General features: G+C 43.1%; 1 protein-coding gene across 5 annotated transcripts in view; it reads left to right on the plus strand.

Moving 5' to 3' along the window:
- Positions 1 to 17684, plus strand: part of mtus1a (microtubule associated tumor suppressor 1a) — a 53325-nt gene that overhangs the window by 14198 nt on the left and 21443 nt on the right. For 2 of the 5 annotated variants that reach the window (XM_029771620.1, XM_029771618.1), the window contains exons 5-7: positions 1341 to 1445; positions 2395 to 2505; positions 16574 to 16821. In XM_029771620.1, the coding sequence (XP_029627480.1) occupies positions 1341 to 1445; positions 2395 to 2505; positions 16574 to 16821 (464 nt within the window). Of the gene's footprint in view, positions 1 to 702; positions 997 to 1340; positions 1446 to 2394; positions 2506 to 3800; positions 4093 to 16573; positions 16822 to 17684 lie in introns of those variants that run through there. The other 3 variants (XM_029771621.1, XM_029771622.1, XM_029771623.1) reach the window with 3 other exon arrangements.

The raw sequence follows: 17684 nt of genomic DNA on the forward strand, positions 1-17684 counted from the left end.
TTGATTTCTAAAGACACATCTGGTAACAGGGAAGGGTGGGGCGAGGCGGGTGAGCAGTGGATTGCACATGGTGACCCACATTAAGAGGCTACTGACTGGGCTGTGCTAAAACATACATCTCCTTGGCTTTAAGCCTTCACATCAGCCTGCTGGAGACCCATATTTTTCATCTTGTGATTGTTCCTGTGATCTGTTTCTACATGAAATCACATACTGCAAATGAAAGTCTAATATGCTTCAGTTGGTTCAGCAGTGTCTGAGAATGCCATGTCCTTTCTCTGATGGGTATGTTTTTCAGTTGTGTTCTTCGACGATGGTCCAGCTCTAACCCTCTGAGAAGTCTGAGATGAACATCAATGCTAGTCTGTAAGGAGAATGAATCCTACACAGTCAAGTGAATGAAATAAATTGGCAACATTCCCATCTTGTATGGTTCAACTCTGCATGGTTGTAATAAGAACATTGATTGTGTGTTAACAAGCATGCCTTGGAATGTCTGACTGTTGAGCTGTACGGAGGGAGGGAGGGAGGGAGCCCTGTTAGACAATGGGCCTATTCCCTTTCAGCATCTTCAGCATACTGCGACCTGATTGGCTAAGCAGCTTTGTTTTCCAGACTGGGGTCCCCCACACATGGTTGTCTAGGAGACTGGGTCTGTTCCACTGTAGTTCAGTCACAGTGATGCCTAAAGGGGGAAGAGCACGCACCACAGAAATACCACGGAGGAATATTTAGACATTTCTGTTGCTTTCTGGTTTTGTGTTTGCGATCTTTCCATCTTCCCAATGTCTGGTTACGGGGGACTGCGGAGCTGCACTTGGACTGAATTTTCTACTCGGGTTTTCACCAATTCCTCATTGATCCCACAAGGCAGTGCTGCAGGCTCCCACTGTGACCTCACTCTGCTGACATGCCTGCTCATTGGATCCTATCGCTTCTGTATCATCCCTTTGTTAGCTGCTTTTAACGGGAAGACTAGAATACGGCTATGGAAGAGTAAGTCAGACGAGATTTAGAATTGAATGTCTGTCTGCATTGGCTTTGTTTTCTAGATCCCTGGAGTAATTATATTAAATTATTTCATTTTAAGGCAACTATCCATTCTCAGTCTATGGCCTATCTCTTTAGTACACTCTGTACTCTTCTGTTGCTGTAAATAAGGTGGAGCTGTTTTGTAGAATTCTGAAGTATGGTACCAAGGTCCCTCCTACATTTGTAAATGATAGAAATTACATTGAAATGCTCCATTCCTAAAACGGTAAGTCACATCAAGTTTAGATGTCGAGTGTCTGAATACTGATGAAGTATGTCTTAACTATTTGACTTTATCTGCCCTACAGTTTCTGCAGGAGCAGCCCAGGTGACTGTGGGAAGACCAGCCTCATGCAAGACCACAGTGTTAAAAGCTAGACTCCTCTCACACCCAGGGAGTAACATAGGACCTGGTGAGATGGGATTCTCATACAGACATACTGTAGTTATCCACAAAACCAACGAGTGACCAACAACTCTTCTATTGGCTGTTTTCCCCCAACATTTTGTGTTGTTTCCTTCCTGAAGTTTCATTTTTTTTGTTCTCCTCAGTTAGTTTTTTTGCTAAATCCCTCAATCTCCCAAATTCTAATCAGATTAGTTGTTAGTCTGTTTTGTGTATCACCTAAAATCCCATAATGCAGCGCAAATTAGATGGAGCCTCTCTAGATTCACATCTGCTATCAAATGCCTGGGAAGTGAAATTTGGTTGATTAGGAAATAGAATAGAGAACCAAAATGCTGACTTGAAGCTTTTGTTTAGATGCGTCAACAGGGTGCTGATGGACACTGTTAAAACACACTGTTAAAACACACTGTTAAAACACACTTATGCACAGTTTTATTAGATTGAACATGTATCTAATCCAGGTGCCTGATAGGATATGTACTGCTCAAACACCTTTTAAATGTTTAGCTAAGTTCCCATCAGTAGCCCCTGTCCTCTGTGTATGAAACGTCAGCCTTTTAAATGTGTTTAGCTAAGTTCCCATCAGTAGCCCCTGTCCTCTGTGTATGAAACGTCAGCCTTTTAAATGTGTTTAGCTAAGTTCCCATCAGTAGCCCCTGTCCTCTGTGTATGAAATGTCAGCCTTTTAAATGTTTAGCTAAGTTCCCATCAGTAGCCCCTGTCCTCTGTGTATGAAACGTCAGCCTTTTAAATGTTTAGCTAAGTTCCCATCAGTAGCCCCTGTCCTCTGTGTATGAAACGTCAGCCTTTTAAATGTCATTCTGCAGGCAGAACTAGCGTTGATGCAGCAGTTCAGTCCCTTCATAGCCAGGGCACAGTGTCTTAGTGGTGTGTGTGTGATGGTTCAGATCCACTCAAACCACGAGCCTTATCTTACATTTTATTATTCACAGCAGGATGCAAAACTACAGAGTCGACCAATCGGGTGCCCTCAAGGTCCAGAGCCAGTCCTATGAAAAGATCTGCTTCATCAAGACTTCTTCGTCCTGCCGCTGTATTACCTGGTGAGATGATTATTTTAGTTACCGACAGTGTTGATACTTTCTGTTGTTAAAGAGTTGAACTTCCCAACTCAATAAGCCCATTTGAGATGTAGATATTCTGTTTTTATGTGGTCAATGGTCATATCCATATACGATTGGCAGTTTGTTTGCGAGAATTCCAAAGCTGTTCGGCTTGACCTCCAGAATGTGTGAAACTGCACTGGTTTGAGGTTCTACGTTCTGACTACATTAATCTAGACTAAAGTCCTTGAGGACTAGGACCTTTTTCTGGAGAGCTGTGGCCAATCTGCCGTAGTTGCACATAATGAGGCCTCTTAACAGGAAAAGCCCTTTGTTTCTCTGGCAGACAAACATACAACTGTTGTGTTCATGTCCATAGTCCTTTGTGGCTAGTGGGAGGGGGTTTTGCTTGTGGCCATCTATGCTTTGGCTGCATAAAATGTATAATGTTCTACTGAAACGGTTACAATTGCCCAAAACAGTCAGAATATGTAAATGCTTTTTATACTCAAGGCAGCTGAAGCTGTTTAGTATTTGCATAATATTTCTGAATGTTGGACAGTAGGCCTTTTTGTTTCTAGGGGGAGTAACAGACCTCTCATTATGAATTGTAGCTCCAGAATGTCATGTAGTTGGAGACTGGGGATGTTTATCCCCCCTGTCATAGCATCTACTGTAAATGACATGATGGGACTTTACTAATTACCGTACAGTAGTGTTGAGAGCACCCGTACAGTAGTGTTGAACTGTGAGAGCAGGGCTAAGGGAGCAGGCTTGTTTTTTAGCTCATCGGGCTCAACCTTGCCATGAGCTATCCATCACCTCCCGCCATTTCTCTTCTCCTCTCTCTGCTGGTGTGAAGGAGAGTGGAAGGGAGGGAGGGGTGAATTTGTGAGAGTAGTAGCCCAGATTGAGCCACCATTCGCTCCAGTCTCCACTGTTCACTCCTCCCCCTCTCCTTGTTCCCTCCCACTCCCCTCCCCCTCTCCTCTGCCAGCATGGCCCAGCTCTGGGAGATTCTAGAGCTCTATTGCTAGATATTTGTCTGAGCACTGAATGGTCTGAACTGAAGGCTGGCTCGAACTCCAGGATTAGGGATGTCTTTCTCTGCCTCTGCCTGTCACATCTGTCCAGGGCAGAGCTATTGAAAGCCTGCTGCCCCCCCCCCCCCCCCCCCCCGCCAGCCTCTCTCCCAGCTGGGCATGTGCTGCTGGTCCTCATTCTGAGTGGGAGGAGTTCCTGTTGCCATGGTGAACTGGCTGAAGGGGCTCTCACATGGTAATGGTTGCTGCTGCTGTTTTTTTCTCTTCATGTCTCAGTGCTACTGTCGACTAAGGCACTCTACCCTGAGACCATCTTTGGCATGTGGAGCACAGCAAGTTTACCATCTTCTACCTCTGGATTTTTGGGGGATTTAAAGTACAGTAGTTCGTGTTGGGTATATCCCTTCCTTGGTGTTTGGAGAGATGTTATGGTCTACGAAACTCTCACTGGTCAACATCCATGTGCGGCTGGCGGCCAAGGGTTTACTCAGGAACCTGCAGCAGCTGTCAGGATGCAGGAAGAACACCGGCGTGTTCTACACAGGTCTGTTTAATACCGCACCGCCAACACAGGAAACCGCTACGGCTTACGCTGCTGCAGCCTCCTCTGTTTTACACCGGCTAATCTCACTGTTGGTGCCGTTCGTGCTACTCACACAGAGCTGCGCTGTTTGTGAATCTATTTTTAGCTTTTGTTTACCAGGAGCGGTTCATCTTTCATGCCACCTATCTGCATCCATTTAGAGCAATACATGTTTCTTATAGTCTGTATTGCTTCTTTTTTTCTAAACTTTATTTAAATGAAATACTCAATGGGATTTCTGTTGACAATCATGTTGATTTCAGAAATATGTTTTTGGTGTTGGATTTGTGTGTGTGCATGTTTTATTATACTTGTGAGTACCATAAATCGTGACAATAATAGTAAACAAGCTAATATTCAGAGAACAAAGGACATTTTACCAGTCCTCACTTGTAAAAATACAATTTTAGGATTCAAATTAGGGTTAGGCGTTATAGTTAGGGAAAATAGTGTTTTGAATGGGAAGCAATTGTTGGTTCCCAAAAAGTCCTCAAATATAGTAAGACATATAGCGCTGTGTTGTATTTGTGGTGAGTATGTACGCATGAGAGCACTCTTCGTCTTCTATGCTGGGAGACCCACTGCTCCAGTTTCAGCCTGACATGTGGGTTATTTTCAGCAGCACTCACTAGGTTGAGCTGTGGGAATGTTGTGACGGAGGACAAATCCCACAGAAGATTCTCATCAGATTATTTTTAAAATGCATTTATTTGTTTGGGCAAATCAAGCCTAATAAGGTTTCCCTCAAACATGACATTTAAATTTTATTTATTTAACATTGAACTAGGCAAGTCAGTTATGAACAAATTCTTATTTACAATGACAGCCTACCAAAATGCAAAAGGCCTCCTTGCGGGGATGGGGGCTGGGATTAAAAATAAATAAAAATATAGGACAAAACCTACATCACAACAAGAGAGACAACGCTACATAAAGAGAGACCTAAGACGACAACATAGCATGGCAGCAACACATGAGCACAACATGGTAGCAGCACAAAACATGGTACAAACATTATTGGGCACAGACAACAGCACAAAGGTCAAGAAGGTAGAGACAACAATACATCACGCAAAGCAGCCACAACTGTCAGTAAGAGTGTCCATGATTGAGTCTTTGAATGAAGAGATTGAGATAAAACTGTCCAGTTTGAATGTTTTTTTGCAGCTCGTTCCAGTCGCGAACTGAAAAGAGGAGCGACCCAGGGATGTGTGTGAGATGAGATGGCACATGTTTTTGTGTGACATTCATGGTCAGCATGGCAACTTCTGAAACAAGGCCAAGAGTAGATCGTTGTAGGTGATCCCCTTTTAAGGTAGTCATGGCTAATTATTAACCTTTACACCATGAACCTTAGATTTAACCCTCTGACATGCTGAGAAACCATTACAGATTACTTCTCTTACCTAGATGATACAATGCAGTTTGAATCATATACACTGAACCAAAATATGAATGCAACAATTTCTAAGATTTTACTGAGTTACAGTTCATATGAGGAAATCAGTCAATTGAAATCAATTCAGTAGACCCTAATCTATGGATTTCACATGACTGGGAATACAGACATGCATCTGTTGGTCACAGATACTTTTGGTCATGTAGTCTATGTGGACACCTGCTTGTTGAACATCTCATTCCAAAATCATGGGCATTAAAACGGAGTGGGTACCCCCCCTTTGCTGCTATAACAGCCTCCACTCTTCTGGGAAGGTTTTCCACAAGATGTTGGAACACTGCTGCGGGCACTGATGTTGGGCGATTAGGCCTGGCTCGCAGTCGGCGTTCCAATTTATCCCAAAGGTGTTCGATGAGGTGGAGGTCAGGGCTCTGTGCAGGCAAGTCAAGTTCTTCCACAACGATCTAGACGAACCATTTCTGTATGGACCTCGCTTTGTGCACGGGGGCATTATGCTGAAACAGGAAAGGGCCTTCCCCAAACTGTTGCCACAAAGTTGGAAGTTCAGAATCGTCTATAATTTCATTGTATGCTGTAGTGTTAAGATTTCCCTTCACTGTAACTAAGGGGTCTAGCCCGAACCATGAAAAACAGCCCCAGACCATTATTCCTCCTCTACCAAACCTTAGTTGGCACTATGCACCTGGGCAGGTAGCGTTCTCCTGGCATCCACCAAACCCAGACTCGTCTGGTGATGCGTGATTCATCACTCCATGGAACACGTTTCCACTGCTCCATAGTCTAATGGCGGTGAGCTTTACACCACTCCAGCCGCCACATTGCACATGGGGATTTTAGGCTTGTGTGCTTCTGCTCAGCCATGGAAACACATTTCATGAAGTGAGTGTTGCAACCGAGGACAGACGATTTTTACGTGGTGCATGCTTCAGCACTCGGTGGTCCCGTTCTGAGCTTGTGTTGCCTACCATTTCGCGGCTGAGCCGTTGTTGCTCCTAGACGTTTCCACATCACAATAACAGCACTTACATTTGACCGGGGCAGCTCCAGCAGGGCAGAAATTTGATGAACTGACTTGTTGGAAAGGTGGCATCCTATGACAGTGTCACGTTCAAGGTCTCTGAGCGCTTCAGTAAAGCCATTCTACTGCCAATGTCTGTCTATGGAGATTGCATGGCTGTGTGTTGATGAAATAGCCGAATCCAGTAATTTGAAGGGGTGTCCACATACTTTTGTATATGCAGTGCCTTCGGAAAGTATTCAGACCCCACATTTTGTTAGGTTACAGCCTTATTCTAAAATGTAGTAATTTGTGTTTTTCACATCAATCTACACACAATAGCCCATAATGACAAAGCAAACACTGTATTTATTTCTCTTATATATAAAAACAATTACAGCCTCGAGTCTTCTTGGGTATGACACTACAAGCTTGGCACGCCTGTATTTGGGCAGTTTCTCCCAATATCTGCAGATCCTCTCAAGCTCTGTCAGGTTGAATGGGGAGCGTTGCTGCACAGCTATTTTCAGATCTTTCCAGAGATGTTCCATCGTGTTCACGTCCGGGCTCTGGCTGGGCCACTCAAGGATATTCAGAGACTTGTCTCAAAGCCACTCCTCCGTTGTCTTGGCTGTGTGCTTAGGGTTGTTGTCCTGTTGCAAGGTGACCCTTCGCCCCAGTCTAAGAACCTGGTCCAGAGCACTCAGGACTTCATCAAGGATCTCGCTGTACTTCGCTCCGTTCATCTTTCCCTCGATCCTAACTAGTCTCCCAGTCCCTGCCACTGAAAAACATCCCCACAGCATGATGCTGCCACCATGCTTCATTGTAGGGATAGTGCCAGGTTTCCTCTAGATGTGACGCTTGGCATTCAGGCCAAAGAATTGAATCTTGGTTTCATCAGACCGAATAATCTTGTTTCTCATGGTCTGAGAGTCTTTAGGTGCCTTTTGGCAAACTCCAAGTGGGCTGTCATGTGCCTTTTGCTGAGGAGTGGCTTCCGTGTGGCCACTCTACTATAAAGGCCTGATTGGTGGAGTGCTGTAGAGATGGTTGTCCTTCTGGAATGTTCTCCCATCTCCACAGAGGAACTCTAGAGCTCTGTCAGTGACCATCAGGTTCTTGGTCACCTCCCTGACCAAGGCCCTTCTCTCCCGATTGCCCAGTTTGGCCGTGGTTTCAAACAAATTCCATTTAAGAATGATGGAGGTACATTTCGAATCTCATAGCAAAGGGTCTGAATACTTATGTATTTAAGGTATTTCTGTTTTTTTGTTTTGAATACATTTGCCAAAAGATTTAAAAACCTGTTTTCGCATTGTCATTATGGGGTAGATTGTGTGTACATTGTTGAGGAAATTGTTTTATTTAATCCATTTAAAAATGTGGAAAAAGTCAAGGGGTCTGAATACTTTCCGAAGTTACTGTATAGTGTACCTTAAAAGGTTTGTATCAGAAAACCAGTCAGCATCTGGTACAGTATGACTACCATTTGCCTCGTGCAGCGTGACACATCTCCTTCGCATAGAGTTGATCGGGCTGTTGATTGTGGCCTGAGAAAAGTTGTCCAACTCCCCTTAAATTATTTATTTTTATTTAACCTTTATTTAACTAGGCAAGTCAGTTAAGAACAAATTCTTATTTACAATGACGCCTAGGAACAGTGGTTTAAATGCCTTATTCAGGGGAAGAATGACACAATTTTACCTTGTCCGCTCGGGGATTCGATCTAGCAACCTTTCGGTTACTGGCCGGTTACTGGCCGAATGCGCTAACCACCCTGTTCAATGGCTGTGAGAAGTTGCTGGATATTGACAGGAACTGGACACGCTGTTGTACACGTCGACCCAGAGCATCCCAAAAATACTCATGGGTGACATGTCTGGTGAATATGCAGGCCATGGAAGAACTGACATTTTCAGCTTCCAGGAATTGTGTACAGATCCTTGCGACATGGGGCCGTGCATTATCATGCTGAAACATGAGGTGATGGTGTTAGATGAATGGAACGACAATGGGCCTCAGAATCTCGTCAGTGTCTCTGCATTCAAATTACCATCAATAATTGCAATTGTGGTCGTTGTCCATAGATTACGCCTGCCTGCCCATACCAAAACCCCACTGCCACCATGGGCCACTCTGTTCACAACGTTGAAATCAGTGGCTATCGAAGGTGAGCGTTTGCCAAACCGGAGTCTGTTACACCGCCAAACCGGAGTCTGTTACACCGCCAAACCGGAGTCTGTTACACCGCCAAACCGGAGTCTGTTACACCGCCAAACCGGAGTCTGTTTTATGTGTGTGTGTGTGTGTGTGTGTTATGATGCCAAACTGAAGTCAGATGATCCCACAGGTGAAGAAGACCGATGTGGAGGTCCTGGGCTGGTGTGGTTACACGTGGTCTGCGGTTGTGAGGCTGGTTGGATGTAGTGCCAAATTCTCTAAAATGATGTTGGATGCGGTTTATGGTAGAGAAATGTAACATTAAATTGTCAGGCAACAGCTCTGGTGGACATTCCTGCAGTCAATATGCCAACTGCACGCTCCCTCATCTTGAGAAATACAGTTGAAGTCGGAAGTTTACATACACCTTACCCAAATACATTTAAACTCAGTTTTTCACCATTCCTGACATTTAATCCTAGTAAAAATTCCCAGTCTTAGGTCAGTTAGGATCACCACTTTATTTTAAGAATGTGAAATGTCAGAATAATAGTGATTTTTATTTCAGCTTTCATCACATTTCCTGTGGGTCAGAAGTTTACATACACTCAATTAGTATTTGGTAGCATTGCCTTTAAATTGTTTAACTTGGGTCAAATGTTTCGGTTAGCCTTCTACAAGCTTCCCACAATAATTTGGGTGAATTTTGGCTCATTCCTCCTGACAGAGTTGGTGTAACTGAGTCAGGTTTGTAGGCCTCCTTGCTTGCACATGCTTTTTCAGTTCTGCCAACAAATTGTCTATAGGATCGAGGTCAGGGCGTTGTGATGGCCACTCCAATACCTTGACTTTGTTGTCCTTAAGCCATTTTGCCACAACTTTGGAAGTATGCTTGGGGTCATTGTCCATTTGGAAGACCCATTTGCAACCAAGCTTTATCTTCCTGACTGATGTCTTGAGATGTTGCTTCAATATATCCACATCATTTTCCTACCTCATGATGCCATCTATTTTGTGAAGTGCACCAGTCCCTCCTGCAGCAAAGCACCCCCACAACATGATGCTGCCACCCCTGTGCTTCACGGTTGGGATGGTGTTCTTCGGCTTGCAAGCATCCCCCTTTTTCCTCCAAACATAACAATGGTCATTATGGTCAAACAGTTCTATTTTTATTTCATCAGACCAGAGGTCATTTCTCCAAAAAGTATCATCTTTGTCCTCATGTGCAGTTGCAAACCATAGTCTGGCTTTTTAATGGCGGTTTTGGAGCAGTGGCCTCTTCCTTGCTGAGCGGCCTTTCAGGTTATGTCGATATAGGACTCGTTTTACTGTGGATATAGATACTTTTGTACCTGTTTCCTCCAGCATCTTCACAAGGTCCTTTGCTGCTGTTCTGGGATTGATTTGCACTTTTCACACCAAAGTACGTTCATCTCTAGAGAGAATGCTGCGTGGTCCCATGGTGCTTATACTTGCGTACTATTGTTTGTACAGATGACCCTGGGACCTTCAGGTGTTTGGAAATTGCTCCCAAGGATGAACCAGACTTGTGGAGGTCTACAATTCTACAAAAGGTCTTGGCTGATTTCTTTTGATTTTCCCATGATGTCAAGCAAAGGGGCACTGAGTTTGAAGGTAGGCCTTGAAACACATCCACAGGTACACCTCCAATTGACTCAAATTATGTCAATTTGCCTATCAGAAGCTTCTAAAGCCATGGCAATTTTCTGGAAATTTCCAAGCTGTTTAAAGCTACAGTCAATTTAGTGTATGTAAACTTCTGACCCACTGGAATTATGATACAGTGAATTATAAATGAAATAATCTGTCTGTAAACAATTGTTGGAAAAATTACTTGTGTCATGCACAAAGTAGATGTCCTAACCGACTTGCCCCCAAAAAAAATTTTAACAAGAAATTTGTGGAGTGGTTGAAAAACAAGTTTTTATGAATCCAACCTAAGTGTATGTAAACTTCCGACTTCAACTGTATGTGGTGTTGTGACAAAATGGCACATTTTAGTGGCCTTTTATTGTCCCCAGCACAAGGTGCATCTGTGTAATGATCATGTTTCTCAATGTACCACTCCTCATGTGGATGGATTCTCTTGGCAAAGGAGAAATGCTCACTAACAGGGATGTAAACAAATGTGTGCACAACATTTGAGAGAAATAAGCTTTTTGTGCATGTGGAACATTTCTGGGATCTTATTTCAGCTCATGTAACATGGGATCAACACTTTGCATGTTGCGTTTATATTTTTGTTCAGTGTAAATAAAATGAGTACTCCGATTCGATGGTTTGGTGTCATTTGGCATGTCAACTAATGAAAAGGACAGGTACAGTAGAGATTTCTGTGACAGGGTAGGAACCAAAATGTTAGTCAGCGTTTCCCTGGGGGACCCTTATTAGGTTTGAATGTTACATTCATGGTGTAAAAAAAATAAAATGCTTAATGCACATGTCAATATTACAATTCTGATTTTAAAATGGGATTAATTGTGCAGCCCTACAAGAGTCTACTTAATCCTCTGACATGATGAGAAACCATTTAAAGGTTACTTCTCTTACCTATATGTCACTACGGTCTATGTAATCTGGGTCATTGTTTTCTTTCAGTTCAATAAATGACAGATTACAGCTGGAGAATGAATTAGCCGTGCTTGCATGACCCCTGACAAAGAGATGGCAAAATAAACCCAATCTGCTTTCTAACCCCCTGAACAACATGTCAACAGAATGCTCCACACCTGATCCCACTAAAGAACTAGAACACACCGGCTTGGTCAACAGCACATATCAGAGCTGAATTAGTGTCGTGGAATTGGTTTAATTCTGTGTTCCGCTGCGTAGTAGAGTAAATGAAGGATACAAAGTATATTGAAAGCAGGTACTTCTACACAGGTGTTGTTCCGGAGTTAATTAAGCAATTAAAATCCCATCATGCTTAGGGCTGTGTTTTTTTTGGCCATTATTTTTGCTACCATGGCTATGTCCCCATAGGATGGCTGTTCCCCCATCCACAGGGCACGAGTGGTCACTGAATGTTTTCATGCTCATCAAACTAATGTAAACCATATGCCATGGCAGTCTGTCACCAGATATCTACCCAACTGAACACTTATGGGAGATTCTGGAGTGATTCTGGAATTTCTTGTGGAAGAATGGTGTCTCATCCCTCTAATAGAGTTCCAGACTCTTGTAGAATCTTTATTTGGGCAGGTAACTGCCCAAGTAAAATAAACATCAACATAAGGTGCATTGAAGCTGGTCTGGTTCATGGTGGTCCAATGCCCTATTAAAACACTTTGATGTTTATTTTATTTGGGCAGTTACCTGTATTTCAATGTTTGCCCCTGTAACAGTCAGTGCCAAGTTATTGATTTGAAAGACTAGGAACATTATATTGAATAACATGGCCTGAGTTAGTTTCTGAATTGAAGTGCCTTTTGGAGAAGGGATTGTTCAGAATCAATAGCGTTTCACTTAGCACGTTTACTGGTATTATTCCATCACCCCACAGCCGTACAATAATGTTATTGTGATCAGCCTCTCATCATGCATTGTGCTATGGCGTGCCATCCCCTGGTGGCACCAGAAAACCCCTCACTCTATGGTGTCCGAGTGGAACAGAATTGCTACAGAGCTAGGAGAAAGAGTGAGTTACAATTTCCATGTTATGTCATCCTCTCCTTATCTGGACACTTGATCAAAATAGTTGTAGGTGTTCTGCCATGGGAGACACAGGTTGGATGGCAACAAACACCTGTTTTGTGGTTGTCACTAAATCCTGCCTATTTCTAGAATTTCTCATAAAATCTGAATTTTAAACCTAACCTTAACCACACTGCTAACTTTATGCCTAACCTTAAATTAAGAACAAAAAGCAAATGTTTGAATGTTTACAATATAGACCATTTTTATTTTGTGGCTGTGGCAACCCTGCTTTGTCTAGACTCTAGAGAGCATGGCCAGCTGCCTCTTGGGACTGCTTCAAATAATACAGGTAAAAGAGATGAACATTAGTTATTGAAACACTCTGGTTATCTGTTGCATAATAATGTCAAGTTTTACCCCAGGACTCTCTCCCTAAAGGGGAATGAAATTCCATGACATCAGAAAAGTTCCTGATCCAATCTCCCAAGTGGATATGTGGTTATATTAGGGCAGTCAAACTGTTTTGCAGAAAGCTTAAGAAATTGTCCATCTCAATTAGTGAACTGATTAGAAACTATGACCTTTACATATTTTCCTTGATACATATTATAATGATTCAACATGTCAGTTTACTCAGAATTGAGACCTACATATTAATGTGTTCAATAGTATCCACTGCAGTATTTCCAATGCCTGCCTATCATATTGTGTGTGGGCAGGGCTATGCTGCATGTATGTGTGTCTCAGGGCAGGTCTTGGCTGCTGCTGCTGCAGTATTATTGCGTAAGGAATCCCCACAGAGTCCAGAGACCTCTGACATCACCAGCAGAGGGCGTCAGACTACACAGAACATCTTACACCTACAATACCACATAGCCCTCCCCTCAATACCACACAGCCCTCCCCTCAAAACCAGCTTGGTTCTGGTCAAGCCAACAGCTGGCTTCCAGTCTAGACTAAATGGCTGTGCAAGATGTGGCATATTTATGAATGCTACTTCATTTACATGTGAGCTATTTTATGGGAACTAGTCTCAATAGAGTGCTTTCCTACTTTATTTTATTAATAGAATTATTAGCAATTGTTTCAGTCAGCAAAATAGCATTATCAGGAAGTGGTAAACAAAACATGAACATTTCTGACACAACAACTCCAGTTTTGGATCCATTAACTTGTACTTCCAGTTAAAACCTTGGAAAGAAAGTGTACCCAAACGCACTTCAGCCTAGCTTGAACAAAAAGGTGAATCCGGTGTTTGACTGAGGGACTTGAAAAAATCCAAACAACATTCCTGACCCCAGGACTTCAACGGTTGACTATACAGGAGAATACAGAAAAAGGAGCACTGTGTCTGCATTGATCTGTTTATTGATGAGACAAACAAAGCATTCCGATCAATGCAGACACCGTGCTCCTTTTCCTGTTTCCTGTATAGTCAACTGTGGAAGTGTCCTGGGGTCAGGAATGTTGTTTCGAGTCTAAACCCTTATTTCTCTCTCGTTAGGGAGAAAAAAAATAAGAAAAAAAAACAATTTGGAAGACACAAATTACCCTCTGGTGTTACCGTTGAACCTGAAAAAAATATATAAATATATAATACACCGCCGGTCAGTTTTAGAACACCTACTCATTCAAGGGTTTTTAATTTATTTTTATTTTCTACATTGTAGAATAATAGTGAAAACAAACTATGAAATAACACACATGGAATCATGTAGTAACCAAAAATCTCCAATTTGGACTCCAGACCAAAGGACAAATTTCCACCAGTCTAATGTCACATTGCCTGTGTTTCTTGGCCCAAGCAAGTCTATTCTTATTGGTGTCCTTTAGCAGTGGTTTCTTTTTAGCAATTCAACCATGAAGGGCTGATTCACACAGTCTCCTCTGAACAGTTGATGTTGAGATGTGTCTGTTACTTGAACCCTGTGAAGCATTTATTTGGGCTGCAATTCCTGAGGCTGGTAACTCTAGTGAACTTATCCTCTATAGCAGAGGTAACTCTGGGTCTTCCATTCCTGTGGCGGTCCTCATGAGAGCCAGTTTCATCATAGCGCTTGATGGTTTTTGCGACTGCACTTGAAGAAACTTTCAAAGTACTTCATTTTACGTATTGACTGACCTTCATGTCTTAAAGTAATGATGGACTGTCGTTCCCTTTGCTTATTTGAGCTGTTCTTGCCATAATATGGACTTGGTGTTTTACCAAATAGACTTATCTTCTGTATACCACCCCTACCTTGTCAAGACACAACTGATTGGCTCAAACACATTAAGAATGAAAGAAATTCCACGAATTAGCTTTTTAAGAAGGCACACCTGTTAATTGAAATGCATTCCAGGTGACTACATCATGAAGCTGGTTGAGAGAATGCTAAGAGTGTGCAGCACGGTCATCAACGCAAAGGGTGGCTATTTGAAATATAAAATATATTTTGATTTGTATAACACTTGTTTTTGGTTACTACATGATTCCATATGTGTTATTTCATAGTGTTGATGCCTTCACTATTATTCTACAATGTAGAAAATAGTAAAAACAAAGAAAAACCCTTGAATCTAGGTGTTCTAAACCTTTTGACCGGTAGTGTTTGTGATGTTTGTTCATATGGGGTCCCGTGTGGCTCCATTGCTAGAGCATGGTCCTTGCAACGCCAGGTTTGTGGGTTTGATTCCCACGGGGGACCAGTATGAAAAATGTATGCGCTCACTACTGTAAGTCGCTCTGGGTTAAAGAGTCTGCTAAATGACAATGTAAATATATGGATGTTAAGATGGGGGTTGAAAGCCGTATCCTAACATCCTTTCCTGAAGAAGGTCATTAATACATACTACTGTAGATCTAACTAACCTGACCGCCAGGGTCCTTTTGAATGAAACCCTCACTGTTGTGATGTGGTTGGATGCTGCTGTCCTTCGCACTCTAAATTTACCCAGAGTATTTTTCCCCTGTATGTTCATCTATGGGCTAATGGGTAAATATAGTATGTCTGTAAAGAGATATGTTTAAAGCGTCACACATAAGCATAAGTGTATGTAGGATGTAGACGGTAGATTCTCTGAGTGGAGTTTGTCATCGATAGAACTTTACAGTACTCCATATACTCACCAGTCCCATTCAAAAATAGAACACACCATCACGTTTGTTCGTGTTTTAATTAGGGAGGCAGGTTGTCATCCTAAATCCTCTAACTCTAGTCCCAGGGTTATGTGACTGGAAGTCTCCCCAGACGGCATTGGTACAATCTTTCCCTCATTAAAGCTGGTATTCCTGTTATGTCTAAGCCTGTCCTCACTGTCCCATTACATATTTTCCCCCAACAGAACGAGGCAAGCAGCACCTAGTGCCTTGCAGCTATCCAGCCAGCCGCAGGTGTCCAATATCAATAAGTTCTCAAACACACTAACTTACGCATCTGCATTCTTTTTTACCTCATGGCAACACTTTTAGTAACAAGCCTGTATCTTTAGTCAGCCCTGCCATAGCTTATTAGAAGTTAAAGGAGACTAACAGCCTTCTGTTTATTAGTTGGATCCATGCGGTTATTATGCAGAGGGGTGTTATATTTATAAAGCTCATGTAAATCAAAACCACTGGCACGGCCCTGCTAAAATAAGCGGGCTCCGGTGACTACTGCGTCCATCCAGAGAGCAGAGCAGGAGGAAGATTGAATCAGGAGATGTAATCTCATTCGGGGATCCATTTTACTGTGTGTTGGGGCATCTCTCTTTCTCTGGGAAATAATGGCTCTGTGAATCATCTTTCTGCTGCTAAGGCCTCGCTGGACAGGACAGTGCCACTGTCCTCTACTCCTTCTTTACTGGACAGACGGCCATCCTGTATGAGCTGGGCTAGTGTTACTGGACAGTAGTCGGTCTGTTTCTCTCTGGAGGCTGGAGCTAGACTGGTGGTGGTCTCAGGCTGGAGCTAGACTGGTGGTGGTCTCAGGCTGGAGCTAGACTGGTGGTGGCCTCAGGCTGGAGCTAGACTGGTGGTGGCCTCAGGCTGGAGCTAGACTGGTGGTGGCCTCAGGCTGGAGCTAGACTGGTGGTGGCCTCAGGCTGGAGCTAGACTGGTGGTGGCCTCAGGCTGGAGTTTGAGGTGCTACTGTAGCTAGTCTTCTACCCAGCCACAGGGATCATGGAGGGGGGAATGATGATGCTGAACGTTGTAACAACACTGAACGGTGGATCTTTTCTTGTAGTGGACAAGAACAGACAGAGGGTGACACCACGAAGCCACCCACAGCCTCAACAGCAGTCGCCACTGCCGCCCCAGAGGGATGGGCATCCAGACCTGGTGCTGGCGGAGGGCAGGGCGGGGGGCATGGAGAGCTACCGGGCACTGTGCGAGAGGAAGAACCAGAGCATCCAGCAGCTCCAGGGACTCCTGGCCGCAAGTAACTGCAAATTTGAGGCCATTGTGGTGGTGCTACAGCAGACCCTGGCAGAGGTAGGAAGCATACCTTTTCTCTTTAATGTTTCTGTATGGATGTCTTAACCATACACTTAACAAAGACACTGAATTCTGGTAAGGGTGTTATTGTTGCTTTTTATACTAATAGAATTGAAGACATTGAGACACTAGTGTAATTTAGGACATTAGATTACATTGTGGTTCTTAATCATGTTGCTCACGCTGCTTGGTCACAACTCTTGATCGGTATGAACTGAGTGTGTGTGGATGTGAGTGTTCAGCTCACTGTTTGTTTTTGTTTTCGTTCTCATGGTTGAGTGTTATGATTGGAACTAGAGAAATTACATCTTCCCACAGTGCACTACAGATGAGCTTATCCTATCCTTATCCTAACTCTCCTCTCCCTGGCTCACAATATTACCCAGCCCACCCCAGCCACCACCACAGCCACCACCCTCCATGTTGGTTGCTGCAGCACAAGTTATGGTCATACTAGAGGCTTAATAATAATAATAATTTATTATTATAATAGATTTTATATAGCACTTTTCATACAGAATCTCATATGAACACATGCTTAGGCTATACAATTGAGTACAGTTTAACAAATATTTGTAGAACACTTGGCCAAATATAGTCTTTTCAGGTCAATACCAATACATAGTATGCTGTATGTTTCTTCTACTGTTACAGTATACTGGGTGATGTCATTGGCATGTTTTCATTATATTGCCAGTCCGTCTCCATAAACACGTTGTAAAAACAGGTAGTATCAGACCCTGCTGGGATACGTAGCTACACTATATATGCAAAAGTATGTTGACACCCCTTCAAATTAGTGGATTCGGCTATTTCAGCCACACCTGTTGCTGACAGGTGTATAAAATCGAGCACACAGC

Source organism: Salmo trutta, chromosome 13 (genome assembly GCF_901001165.1).
Source record: "Salmo trutta chromosome 13, fSalTru1.1, whole genome shotgun sequence".
NCBI lineage: Eukaryota > Metazoa > Chordata > Actinopteri > Salmoniformes > Salmonidae > Salmo > Salmo trutta.